The 13511-nt window shown below is 45.8% G+C and overlaps 1 protein-coding gene and 1 non-coding gene across 4 annotated transcripts; both read left to right on the forward strand.

Moving 5' to 3' along the window:
- The first annotated feature begins 8578 nt into the window (after positions 1-8578).
- TRNAL-AAG (transfer RNA leucine (anticodon AAG)) lies at positions 8579-8660 on the forward strand. The gene has a single exon. It is a non-coding gene; the product is annotated as a tRNA-Leu (tRNA).
- A 305-nt stretch (positions 8661-8965) lies between these two features.
- Ipo9 (Importin 9) lies at positions 8966-13438 on the forward strand. 3 transcript variants are annotated; one of them, XM_018028757.2, is made up of 14 exons: positions 8970-9150; positions 9264-9340; positions 9415-9790; positions 9861-10094; positions 10167-10536; positions 10601-10845; positions 10905-11166; positions 11226-11542; positions 11614-11833; positions 11895-12166; positions 12280-12688; positions 12836-12981; positions 13047-13125; positions 13205-13438. In XM_018028757.2, the coding sequence occupies exons 3-14, from the start codon at positions 9449-9451 to the stop codon at positions 13411-13413; spliced, it is 3105 nt and encodes a 1034-aa protein (XP_017884246.1). In that variant the 5' UTR covers positions 8970-9150; positions 9264-9340; positions 9415-9448; the 3' UTR covers positions 13414-13438. The 3 variants fall into 3 exon arrangements, with proteins under 3 accessions (XP_026671406.1, XP_017884246.1, XP_017884247.1); XM_018028758.2 differs by having other exon boundaries at positions 9264-9328; XM_026815605.1 differs by lacking the exons at positions 13047-13125; positions 13205-13438 and having other exon boundaries at positions 8966-9150; positions 9264-9790; positions 12803-12928.
- Positions 13439-13511: the final 73 nt, after the last annotated feature.

Below are 13511 nucleotides of genomic sequence, written 5' to 3' on the forward strand. Positions count from 1 at the left end.
CCTTCTGGCTACCGTTTTTCTCAACCATTTACGCGGGACGACTCTGGAGAAAAATATTACCTCGTCCATGATCCGGTCTAGCCTCCGAGATGACCTGTGCAAACAGACGCGCTTACCTACGTCGAATCGCTGAATCCTATCTAATAGTCGTTCTCTAAACTCGGGGCAAACTTGAAGATTAAATAGTTTCGGATTTCGATACGAAGAAGAAACGGTTCGTTGAACGTAATAAAAATCTATGAACGTTTCATGCGGCAACGATACGCGAGCATTAGCCAGCGTCCGGGAAACGTGACGAAATAAACGTGTCCGGGTAAGGACGCGGAAATCAATTTGATGGACGCGCGTTGTGTACGCGTGCCGAATTACCTCTACGTGATGTCGGACCGTTTCACCATTTTCGCCATTATATTAACGACGAGACGAACGCGACAGTCTCGACTTCCCCGCTCCGCAACGGTTACACGCGTATCGTAATGCTACCGTGACGAACAATGGTAACATCGCGATCCAGGGCACGTTTTCACCCCGTGGCGCGGCGCACCTACCTACCTCGTTAATTGAAGTCCGGCGGAAGACGACCATTTTCCAAATTTCACACTCCAGGCGCCCGTCTTCCTAACGATGATAAGCGATAACGTCAATTTTTTTCCCCGGTGAAATAATTATTACCCGGCGTTCGACAGAAAAATTCCGGATCTAATCGCTTCCGCAGCTCGTTAGCCTTCCCATCGAATCGACGAATTCCCCGATCTGAAAAGAAATTATTTAACAACGGCGTCAGGTATCTAGGTAGATCGCCGATTTGTATAAATATCGAGGCTGCTCTCTCGCAGGGACTTTACGCGAACGCGAAACCGGCCGGGGGTGGGTTAGTTAAAAGTGCGTGGCAGCATGCCGTAGTGGAAATATCGATTAATCTTTTTTTCGCGCTCGATATAATCCTTGACGGAACAAGGCACTAATCCAGGCTCCTGTCAACCGTCCTGGGGTTCCGCCTGCTCCATCCGACGGATGAGACGGATTACGGCTCGTACCAAATTAACCTTTGTCTCCTCTCGCCCCGCTTCGACCTACGCGCCGGGGCTGATACCGTCGAGTTTACACGAAAACTCACTCGACCGGGCCGCGATAACGCGAAACTAAAACTATCGCCTCGGTGACACAACAGGTGTCTATACGAACCGCGATACGAATCGACAAATCTTCCGACGGTTTACACGGTACGCTCCGTCGAGTCCATTTCCACCGATCGATCCCATCGTTTCGCCACTTCCAGCCGTCCTCCGCGATGTTTTTTAAAGGACTTTTTATACCCGTGCATTCTTTCCTCGTAACAGGACAGAATATTCTCTAATATTCACAGATTTAAAAGCCAAACAGTTTTCGTATTATCGTACCTTCATTTGTAACATAAATGCTTATTAGAACCGAATGTCGACACGACGGTTTAATCATTAGACTGCGGATTTTCATGCATTTATAAGAGACACGTATACTGAATTTTGATAAAGGCATTCAGTGTTTCGTTCATACGAAATATTAACAGCAATCTTGTGATATTTAATTCATAAATGGTACACATGTCTGAACTTCATTATTTAGTGCTGTATTCCAAATATTTTATTTTGCATAAAAATCTGCATTTTGTCACTCATGTACCGTCGTCTGAAACCGATAGATAAGCGCTTCGAATCGTACGAAATAGTTTCCAAGTCGAAAGACGGTTACTATTCTTGTACGAGTTTGGACGCCAGAAGTAGCTACTCGGGAATTTCGAGAGATCTCGACTCGTAAAATTCGCGTCAACGATTACGAGAGCCTTTTATAGAATATAAAAATGTCTGTCCGGTGTTCATTCCGTACGTAGCTACAAAATGGCGTTACGATCCTCGAGGGGTGGTAACGCTTCGACCCTCGGTATATCGTGGCCCTCCGATCCTGGGGTGACGGGCGCGTAACGTTAGGTAACCGTAGCTATACACGCCTAAGATCGAAGAGGGTTGGCAGAAAATCGAGCTTTGTCGCCTGGCCATGTGTCCCTAATGCGACTCCCGTGGGGGGTCATTTCTATTCTATTTCCCTTTCATAGGGTGTGTCGAAGCGGGTCCCTAACCCATCCCGTACCGCCCTTATCGCGTATGGTAAATGCATCACGGAGACCCCACAAGGGTGCTCCTCTCCGCAGATTGACGTAAAATCAATGAACGAAGTCAATGGGTCTCTCGTTCGGTTATCCAAAGAGCGGACGAGGGCGAGGGCCGAGGGAGCATTATAGGGGTCTGCCGCGTCTCCTATACCCGGGATAACACGCCTGTTAATTACTCCGTATCGCGGGACCATCGATGAACGGTTATACGCGCAGACACCGACGACAAACTCCGCAGTTACTCAAAGAAAATTTAGGTAATATTCGTTCTGCACTTCTTGGTGCGTCACGCCGACAGTCCTTCGATAGGAGAGTCGGTTTAAAACCGTGGCGTCACGTTGTAAATGTATCGACGGAATAAAACGAGCGTCCGTTCGGTAGATGGAAATCGACGGGCGAAAGCGAGTCTTCCCTTCGATTAAACGTACGGATAACGACAGCTCGTTATTCGAGAGGTGTACAGTTGAAAATAAACAATTTCGCTCCTGGGTAAACTCCAGCGGCGCAACTTCGTGCCACGGAGAAGAGCGAAACGAATGTAAAAAATAATTGCTCGACGGTCGCATTAAAATCGAACTTTTTCCCGGTCGAAAGAACGAGGCGCGGAATATAATTAAAGTAGAAATCGTTCCGCGCGAGTCTGATTCAAGATCGAAGCTGGACGGAACGACGGCTAATCCCGAGACCGTGTACAACGTAGGGGAACGGAACGGTCCATAAACTAATTTCTACCCGGGGTTTATTTATATCTGACGCGCGTGTAATCGACACTCGGCTACCGTGAGACGAGGAGTAGTTTCGAGCCAGGCGTGATGGAGTTCCATTCTGAAAAGTGGAAGAGTCATCGTTGCTAACGAGACGGACAGCCAAAGTCATTATCGACGTTCCTACTTCGAGAATGGACCTTCGTTCTTAGCGACAGATATTATCGCCGTTGTCGAGCCTCGAGGATCGCCGGAGCGTTATAATACAACCCGATCGTTACCGTTAAATCGCTCGCGCGCGAAACCCTTCGAAATCGTCGACGCGTTAATATCGCGCGGGCTGAAAATGCATCGAGATGACTCGGATTTGTATCAGCCGGAGGAGAGCAATCTCGAATGAGTCGTCTCGGGACGGTAATGACCCGGGGTGGCATCCAGAAGGGGTAGTCGAGCGGAAACTATCGACTACTCGCGGGACCATAACGTCGGCATCGTCTCGTTGCTTATATTCGTACAAAAAGTGAATCGGAGGTCTTACGAGATCAGGAAATTCGGCAAGTTCCTTCGATGGTACCGTCGTCGAAGAAAATTTGCGTCGAGGGATCCGCGCGCGGATGTTCCGCTGGTCGCCGAGTTTTCCGCGGAAATGAAATAAAAAGGACAACGAAACGGTCTCTTCCGAAGAGGCAATTCCCGGTATTTCGGTCTCTTTCTTTCTGCCCCGTTCTCTCTCGTCCCTCGGTCCTCCGGTTCGTCGGCCACCCTCGAACCCCGTCGTCGCCGTCGTCGATTTTCGCGCTCACTCGCCCGTCGATGTCGGATTGCTTTTTGTTTCGCGCTTTGTACCTCGTTCTTTGTTTCCGCGAGTCGCCGCCGCGCCGCGAGGAAATGACAAACAAATGAGCGCCGTGCTCCCTGCGAGCTCTGCCGCTCTCGTCGCCATGGCGATGCGACGTAGCGATCGGTGTTTTTAATTCACCCGGGGAACTCGGTATCGAGAAAGATTCGAAAATACTCATCTCCGAGAAGAATTTACTCGAGAGCCGTCCGTGTGTGAGAACAAAATGGTGATCGGGACGTTTCCCTGTGCGGCCGGTTAACATTACCAACAGGGAATCGCCGCGAGGGCGGCCCACCCCCTGTGCGTGCGTCATTCAAAGTCGACGAGTGGGTAGTTGTATATAGCCGAGCCATGAATTTTTCTCCCCGTCTCCGTAACTATCGATTGTATTTCAAAGTCGATCGTGTCTCCATTATATTACCGAGTGAGAAAGACGAAATACGGGAGAAAAGCCGGATGCTCGAGAAACGGAAAGGGGGGAAAAAAGGAGAGAGATGGGTGGCAGAAAGGGAGAACCCTAAAGTACGGGACGTCCAATTGACTCCGCCATATTGAGTTTGGTTCTATGGGCTCTCGAGTATACAGGGCCCTTGGAATCGAGACACGTTACACGATGGTCCGCGCGTACAAGGAGCTTCTAGGATAACTTCGTTACCAGGTTTCTACGTGACCAAAATCCAACTGGATATCGAACTCGCTTCTATGTACGTACGAAGTACCGCCCGAAAAATCCTAATATCCCACGAAATATTCCTCGGACCACGCTACCGTTTAAAAAGACACCCGAGGAAAAAAAGTATTCCTTCTATTTTGAAACGACGGTGTTCCGAACATTTGCGTAGAGACGCAGTTAGATAGGTCCACGGATAATAGTATTTGAAATCGTCGCGTATACAATGCAGGGGTCGGAAAGTACAACTGCGATCGAACTCGGACGAGCCCCGACGGATACCGTTGTCGCACCCTGCTCGCGATATGTATCAAATTATCCTTATAATAGAAAATGGCGGGAACGTTACACCTACCAGGTGTTGCGAGCTAGGCGTCGAAGAACGACGACACAATGAATTATAATGTGCTCCGTGCCGCGTACAATAACGTCCCCGCGGTACGGTTTCTGGCTACAAAAGGTGTTGCTTTAATGGGAGTCTGGTTACAGCGAAACCTTTTAACCAACGTCGTCGCTTTTCCCGCGCGTGTAAACAGCCGTGTCGCAGACCGATCCGATCTTTTTCTCTGGAAACTATCGGGACTTTCTCGGCAACCGCGAGAACCGCGATATTCGATGCGGAACCGAAGCTTCTCGTATCGCTTATTCTTCCGTCGCCTCGAGACATCGCTCTGGCTACTTAAACCAACAGAACAGGATTCTCTGGTTTGAGTAGAACATCGCGATGAAAGAAGTACTAAACGTTAAATCCGGTTTCTTTCGATGTCTATCGATCCATTCGATCTTGGAACTACAGACTTGTTACGCGCTTTCCGTCGGACAGGCACGGCCATCGTTAACCAGCGTCGTTAGACGTTAACGACAGTTTCTCATAGCTCGTTTAATTATTCGAACTGGTTTGACCACGCGTGACACTGACGACGATTCGAAAAATACTATGTGAAATAGAAAAAGAACGAGGACCGTTTGCATTAAAGCGGAGTCGCGCTTTAAGGAAGCACATCGGGGCGCAAATCAAAATGCAGTCGCTACCGGAAGAGTACTCAAACGGTTGAAGAGCCCTTCGCTATTACTGTCGAGGACTTCGCAGTGCTCGACGAATCACTCACTAATTGCGTTCGTGACACGGTCCAGAACTAACAAATGGTTTCTTCCTTTGGGAAACGTCGATTATTATTATTATTATTATTATTATTTCACTTTTTTTTAAATATCTGACCGTATCTTCGCTTTCGTCTCGGACGGTCGTCGACGCGATCTTGAAAATGATTTAACAGATTAAGTGGAGAATTAAAGAGAGAGAATCTGAGCGTGAATTTCGAATTTCCAAACAAAATTCATTCTGTTCAAAATGGGATTGCCGTTTCTCTATCGAATCGATAAACTGGGTTGTCATTACACTCTCTATCGTCCTAATGGGGGATAATCGTAAGACTCTTCTCGAGAGTCTCATTACGAATCGAGGACTCCCTTAACGGCTCCTATGAAACTCATTGGCCATTTAACGACGAGGACGAACGCTGGAAGATCGACCAGCTCGAGTGCGAATTTTCTCGTCAATCATTCCGTTCTCCTTTCCGACGTTCTTCGCTAAATACGTGTTTCAACTAAATTGATATCTACGCTGTTTCGCGTGCAAATTATCTGTAAACGAAGTAACGACGGGAAAGAGTAGGTAAGAGAACAACGTTGGATACGCGCGTGAAATTTCCATGTAGCTATGTCGCCGCCGATGGCATCGTATTTTCATTATCGGTAAATTGGACGCGTAGCACAGCCACGAATTTTAACAATGGCAGCCTCACCATACTTGACTACGTACGCCCGATACCCTTTATACGTTCCCCTTGCGGAAACGCGACGTCTCCATGGTTACAACATCGAAACCCCGCTAGGGGATGACAAAATGGAGAGGCGCAATACTCGGCCTGATAAAAGCGAAGCGGAATCAAAGAACTCCTTCGGCTGCACACCTACTTTGTGTAATAAAAAGTAGAATACAGGAGTAGAAAATCGTCGAGTCTCACTAATGCACCGACCCGATAATTAAAACCTATCGAGGAAAAGAATTTTCCTCTCTGCCACTTTTCTGAAGATATCCTAAATCAATCAACATCGCAAACAATTTTGAGAGACTTGCAACAATTACTTACGTCGAAGCAGAAAGCGAAAAAATGACATATCTACAACGGTACCATTCCCAGATTCCGTGATGACAGGAAACGAGATACTCAATCGTGTCACATCCGCACGATTCGCGTTAACGTCTTCCAATAGCACCCGCATCGACGCTATCCGTCATCGGAGACCCTTCGATTCGTGGCTGTCCTACCAAAACGACGCATCTGACAAACGTAACGCAAGAGGAACGAGTCCGTAGATCGTATCTTCGCACTTCTCGATGAATAGCGAACTACCGCTTATTTACTTTCCCTTCGTTTCAGATGCTTTCGACGATTTCGAGAGAGAAGGACTTCCATATCGCTCTTATCTCAACAAAATGAGGAGTTATTCTAACGGAAAATGGAATCGTATCAGGAACAGTCGCGGCTGGCCCGTAAAGAAAAGAGGATCGTCGAGTAAGTAAAATAGTGGCTCGATACACAGACTTCTTTTCAGATATTTTCGACTCTGAGTTGGTCGAAAGAGAAAAACTTCCATATCTCTTTTATCTCGATAAAACAAGAAATAACGAAAATAAGATCAAGAACGGTCGAGGCTAACCCGTAAACAAAAGCGGATCGCGGAGTGGGTAAAATGGTGACTCGATACACAGGCATCTAATCCCGGATGAGTCTACGGATGCGACGGGGCGGACGGCGAGGACGTCGGAGACGAAGACGGGAGGCGATGCAGACGCATCTCTCGGATTACGTCTTAACAAGCTACACGACGTTCATTTGTCTTATCCGCTCTCGCTAATGCGACAGCAGCTGCTGAAATGATTAATTCACCGCGAGGATGCTCCTACGCCTCGTTCAGGCCCGCCGGTACACGCGTGGCGCGGTGCGGTCGCGAGCACCGACTTTCCATCATGGTTCCCGTTTCGATTAATCAACTCTCTTATCGTTATATACTATAAATACCGACAAGCGTTTAATTAAACATCGTTCGCTACGTCTATGTGACTCTCCGACGTAAACACGTTTCGTGTCATCGTTACAGAAGACGGAGGCACCAGTAATTCATCTCGTATCAGTAGTTGGACACTTTCCAGGAATATAAGATTTTTAACACTTCTGATGTACTAGACTCCGAATAAGAAAATACTGCTTCTCATATAAATGAGATCCGAACTCGAAGTAGACGTCTATTATTCTCGGAGAGTATCAAAACGCGCAACCGTGCCGGAGCGTTCGAGCGACTTTTGATATCCACTCCACGGATTGAATCCGTTCGTAGCGAAGAGAAGACCGAGGATCGATCGTTCGGATATCGATCGATCACCGATCTGCTCTGGGATCATTAGTATTCGGCGCGCGAAGGCGCTAACTGACTCGATTATGGTCCAGACCCGCGAGAACAAAGGACCACCAGGCGCGACAATTGGACTTCATCGCGACGATATAAAGTTACAGATGCGAGAAGGGAGAAAATGAGAGGCGAATGTTAAGTCGACGCACAAAATGGCCGTTGGGAGCCGCGGGAAAAAATAGGGATGCGATACGTTGATGCCTTCTCTTCTCTTGCCTCCGTGCACCACGCGCTCCGCTCCACGAGAACGGAACGCGTATGTATGGGGGACGATGCCCGAGCGCACGCGTCGGCTACACGGATCGAAAGCTCCGCCCGGAGAGACTGCCTTTGTTTAATCCACACGCCCGTACCTACGCCCACGACATGTGGCCGACGAACTACGAATTCGTCTCTCCGCGGGATTCTAATCTTGGATCCCTACAAGTCACAGATGCCAAAAACCGAGCCGATATAACTTAGTATCTGCTTATTGCGCTTCAATCTGAACGATGATTAAAAACCGATAGTTCATAATTGAATAGAATACGAAGCAAATTACTACATTTTACAGTACGACGTTTAAGATTACGTTTCTGACAAGCATACATATGCTTATGTATAGAAATATTTCGCGAGCGTTGAAATATACTTATTGCAATGTAGATGCTTAAACTTAATAGGAATACATGTATCGTAGTCGTAGTTTAATGTATTGTCATTCCGGGCAAATTGTTATCGGAGAAGGTGGAGTAACAACTGGTAGCGTGGCCGAGCGGTCTAAGGCGCTGGTTTAAGGCACCAGTCTCTTCGGAGGCGTGGGTTCGAATCCCACCGCTGCCAAGGTTCCTTTTTTTATCCTCGGGCGATTGATATATCGATAAACGAAGGGACCTTGCAGGAAATTATTAAAATATCAAGAGGTTGCTTAACACTTCAAAACTAGAAAAGTTATTGCAATCAGAAACATTTGAATTCAGTTTTAATTAAAAGCAATTTTAGATTTGGACTAGAACTGGTCAGATCTGTTGACTAGAAGCTGATATTCGTCTTTACAGTTTTACACCAAGGAGAGATAATCCTGCTCGGTGGTTTTTACCTGAGAGTGTATCGACCAGCGATAAAAGCATCTTCGCCAGCGGCATCGTATAGCTTGCGCACGAACTCGCTGGGAGAAATAGATAAACCGTCAACAGCCAGAAGTTAAAGTGTACATGGTATTCCATTTATAATAGTCTATATAATTGTTAATCGTTTAAAACAAAACCACCGAAAGTACATGCATAGGAGCACGGCGTATGATTAATGAATCATTTAGACTTATCCTTCTCACGTAAGTCTGCACATATCGTCTTCGTACTGCTCTAACCTTGGAGCTTAAATAATTCAACCGGCTTGATCGGATCACTGGAATAAAAATCATATTCTTGGAAAATCAATTTTCAGACACGGTATTAATTGATACTGCTAGGAAACAGTCTTGCTCCTAATAAAATAATTTACCTTCAAGGGTATGTGTTCAGGTAATGTGATGATCTTATTTTATACGAACGAATAAAATGAGAAAAGATTTCATTGCATACAATTAAAAATCCAGCTGTACATAATACATATATCAGAAGTTCGTAAGAATGAATACAATGGCATTGGACGTACAAGGGTCTCTGAGAGAAGCTTTATACGAAACCTTGACCGGAGTTCTGTCTCCTCATACAGAAACCCGTCAGGCTGCTGAGCAGAGACTTCAAGCTTTAGAAGTTACAGAAGAATTTGGTATACATTTGACAGAATTTGTAGTTGATCCAAATGGGCATTTGCCTATCAGGCAATTAGCTTCTGTATTACTAAAGCAATACGTAGAAACTCACTGGTGTTCCGTGGCTGAGAAATTTAGACCTCCCGAGGTAAAATATGCAATAAAGGAGAAAATTAAAGAATTACTGCCATTAGGACTTCGTGAATCGATTAGCAAGGTAAGGCGGAGTTAATAACTATGATGGATTTATATATGAATTTTAAGTTACTCTGTTCTGTTCATATTAGGTACGAGCCGCGGTAGCATACGCGGTGTCAGCTATTGCACATTGGGATTGGCCAGAGAATTGGCCGGGCTTGTTCGATATCCTCGTAAACTGTTTAAGCGGAGAGAACGAGTACGCGGTTCACGGGGCAATAAGAGTTTTAACAGAATTTACTTCCGATCTCACCGATGCACAACTACCCAACGTTGGCCCGGTGATCCTCCAGGAGATGTACAGAATATTTCAAAGCGAAAACGTGGGCAAGCTTGATCTTTCGTCTGTCTAACTGTTGTAAGAGCGACAATAGTACATTGCTTTACGTTTCTAGAAATATTCTATTAGAACTCGCAGTCGTGCGGTTGAAATATTTACGACGATCACAACGTTAGTCGCAGCGACTGGTGTGTATCAGAAAGGATTTACGGAGCAGTACCTGCAGCCAGTTATACCCATGTTTTGTGAAAAATTTGTTCAGTGTTTGCGAGTGCCCGACGGCCCGACTAGCGACAGCGGTCTTAAAACAGACGTTATCAAAGCTATTAATTGCCTAGTTACTAAACTACCGAAATACGTGTCAACGTTTTTACCAGAGATGCTGCCACCCATTTGGGAAACGCTAACGCAAAGCGCGAAAATTTATCAGGAGGGATCTGTGAACGGAGGCGGCGATACGAACGAGACAGAAGTTGATTCGGATGGTAAATTTCTTGTTTCACATTTGCTTTTTACAATCGAGAATTAACCGCGTTTTATTTTTCTCAGGTGAAATAATTAATTTCAATAATCTGATCATCGCGATCTTCGAGTTCGTCCATTCGATTGTCGATCGTAAGAGGTTTTCGAATCTCTTGGACAGTTTAATGCACGAGGTGATGTATTATCTAATTATTTTTATGCAAATAACGGACGATCAGATCGAATTATGGACGACTAGCCCGAGTCAGTTCGTCGAGGAGGACGATGTGTTACATTACAGCGTTCGGATTTCTGCTCAAGATCTGTTGACGGTAAGTATTTACACTAAACAGGGGAATGAACCGTTTTCTATTATCAAACTTGCATCTAGGCCCTTGTTAATTATTCCGAGGAAAAAGCTGCGAACACGCTTTGCGAAGTTGTGACGCGTCACATCGAGGCAACGAGCAGGTTGCAAGCCACGGTCAACGAAAGCAAGGCCAATGAAACTTGGTGGAAATTAAGAGAATCCTCTATTTTAGCACTGAGCAAAGTGAAGGATACCATAGTGGAGAAGCACCAAGCTGGGATGCTTCAATTCGATATAATCCGATTTTTAGACACGATAGTTTTAGCTACTCTGAAAGACTCGGGTAAGATTCGATTATTTCTTTGTATCACGAAGTTATGCTACGGGTTTCTCAATTTTCAGGTGCACCGCCGTTACTTCTCGGTCGCTGTTTATGTATCGGTGGTAAATACGCGGAAATAATGCCACCAGAAATGAGTTCGCGCTTTTTAGAAGCAACTATTATTGGTCTGCAAGAGAATCAGCTTACCTGTATTCGTATCAGTGCGATTAAGGCGATTTACTGGTTCTGCAAAGCGTCGGCGGAGAACAATGATACACTTGGCAGTATCATTAGGTCTCACTTGCCGAACATATTTCAAGGGGTATTTAATCTAGCAAATCACCCGTCCACGGAGATTCTAACTTTAGTTATTGAAACAATGCAAGTGTTGGTTTCGGTAAGATCCAATTCACGAAATACATTCTTGTATATCGGAAATCAATGTATATATACGTGTGAATTTTGCAGCTGGACAAAGCATTCACCGCATCGGTGGAGAATAAAATTTGTCCCCTGACTATCGCTGTGTTCCTCAAGTTTTACAGCGATCCGGTGATTTTAGATTTGTGTCAAGATATATTCAAGAGTTTGACACAGAATCCCGATTGCATAGGGCCGTTACAAACGCGCTTGATACCGACATTGACCAGTATGATGGCCATCACGCCGATGGATAAAACGAAAGACGGTGAGTATCGTGACGAATCGTCGAACGAAGTAGAAATTAAGTTATTCTTGTAAATGATCAGAAAGATGTCGGGACGTGGCGTTGGACGTTTTGCAAGTGTTAGTGCATTACTCTCCCAGGCCGTTGAGCAACGGTTTGATCGAGACTGCATTTCCTGCCGCCTGCCACTGCATCTTGAACTCGGAGGACAATGAGACGTTGCAAAGTGGCGGCGAAGTAATACGAACGTATTTAGCGGTGGCTGCTCGAGAGGTGATCGCCCATCGGGACAACGATGGCCAAACGGGTTTGCAATATATATTGCAGATCGTCGCGCAGTTACTGAATCCACAGGTAAACTGTCTACGATCCGATGGATTAGATTCCGTCTGCTTCCTCCAGCACTGCTGTTGCGATGATCTCCATGAATTTTGTGTACAATTTAATGAGACCCTGCGCATTTGTAGTCGAGCGAGTTCACAGCAACTTTCGTCGGTGGATTGGTGACAACGTTAATCAGGAAAGCTGGTAGCACGCTGGGCGAGAATCTCGATCTTTTGTTGAGGGCTGTGTTGAGTAAAATGCAACGCGCCGAGACGTTAACCGTCGTACAGAGCTTGCTTATGATATACGCTCATCTGATAAACACAGAATTCGATGCCGTCCTGAACTTCCTATCGACCGTGCCCGGTCCCACGGGACAAAGCGCTCTCGCTTTCGTTCTCTCGGAATGGGTCAGCAGACAGCACTTGTTCTTCGGAAGGTACGACCGGAAGGTCGCGACCGTGGCCCTTTGCAAGATCTTGGAGTTCGGTGTTACTCACGGCGATAGTCGACTGGAGGAAATCACGGTGAAGGGAGACCAAATATTCTCAGGTTCGTATATCGTAATCTTTTCCTATACACTTGTTCGCCAGAGTCTCGTTTGTCTCTTCATTTTATTTATTTCAATCGGTACAAGATATCGATAAAATATTTATTTGAAAACAGCGAGTGACTAATTAAAATTCGAGAAATACGTAGGAAACGAAGGCGTGAGGACTAGGAGTAAAGCCGAATCACAGCCTTATCAGTGGACCACTATACCTGTTCTGGCCAAAATATTCAAGCTGATAATCAATGAACTGTCGAACGACATCGAAGCGGTCACCGCCAATCATGAAACGGACGTTAGTATAATTTTCATGTTTCGTGATCGCAATGATCTCACGTCGTTTCATTTAATTATGCACAGGAATCTGACGACGACGAGGAGAACGAGGAAAATGACGGTGAGAACGCTTACCTAGATCCCGGCTACGAAACTATGCTAAGTAAGGGCCAATACGCATCTTTTCCTTAACGTTCGTCCGATCGTTTAGCGAATCAACATTTTCGTTTCGTCGTTTACAGTGTTGGGAGATGTCACGAACGAAGCCGAGGACGAGGAGGATCCAGAGTTGCTGCAGGATTCTATTTATCATTTGAATCTGAGTCAATACTTGCGGGACTTTTTACTCAATTTTTCAACGCATCATTGCTTCCCGGCATACGTTCAACATCTAAATGTCCCGGAACGGAAGATCCTAAACAGCCTGAACATCAACGCGCCGTTCATGTAACAAGCGAACGGATGAACAGATAATCGAATAGGCAGATGAACAGATACATGAACCTTGTTATAATGAGATTTTCAAATTTCGTAATAAAATATGACAAT

The sequence above is a fragment of the Ceratina calcarata genome, unplaced genomic scaffold (assembly GCF_001652005.2).
Source record: "Ceratina calcarata isolate Rehan_Ccalc_2016 unplaced genomic scaffold, ASM165200v1 scaffold471.2, whole genome shotgun sequence".
NCBI classification, from domain to species: Eukaryota; Metazoa; Arthropoda; class Insecta; order Hymenoptera; family Apidae; genus Ceratina; species Ceratina calcarata.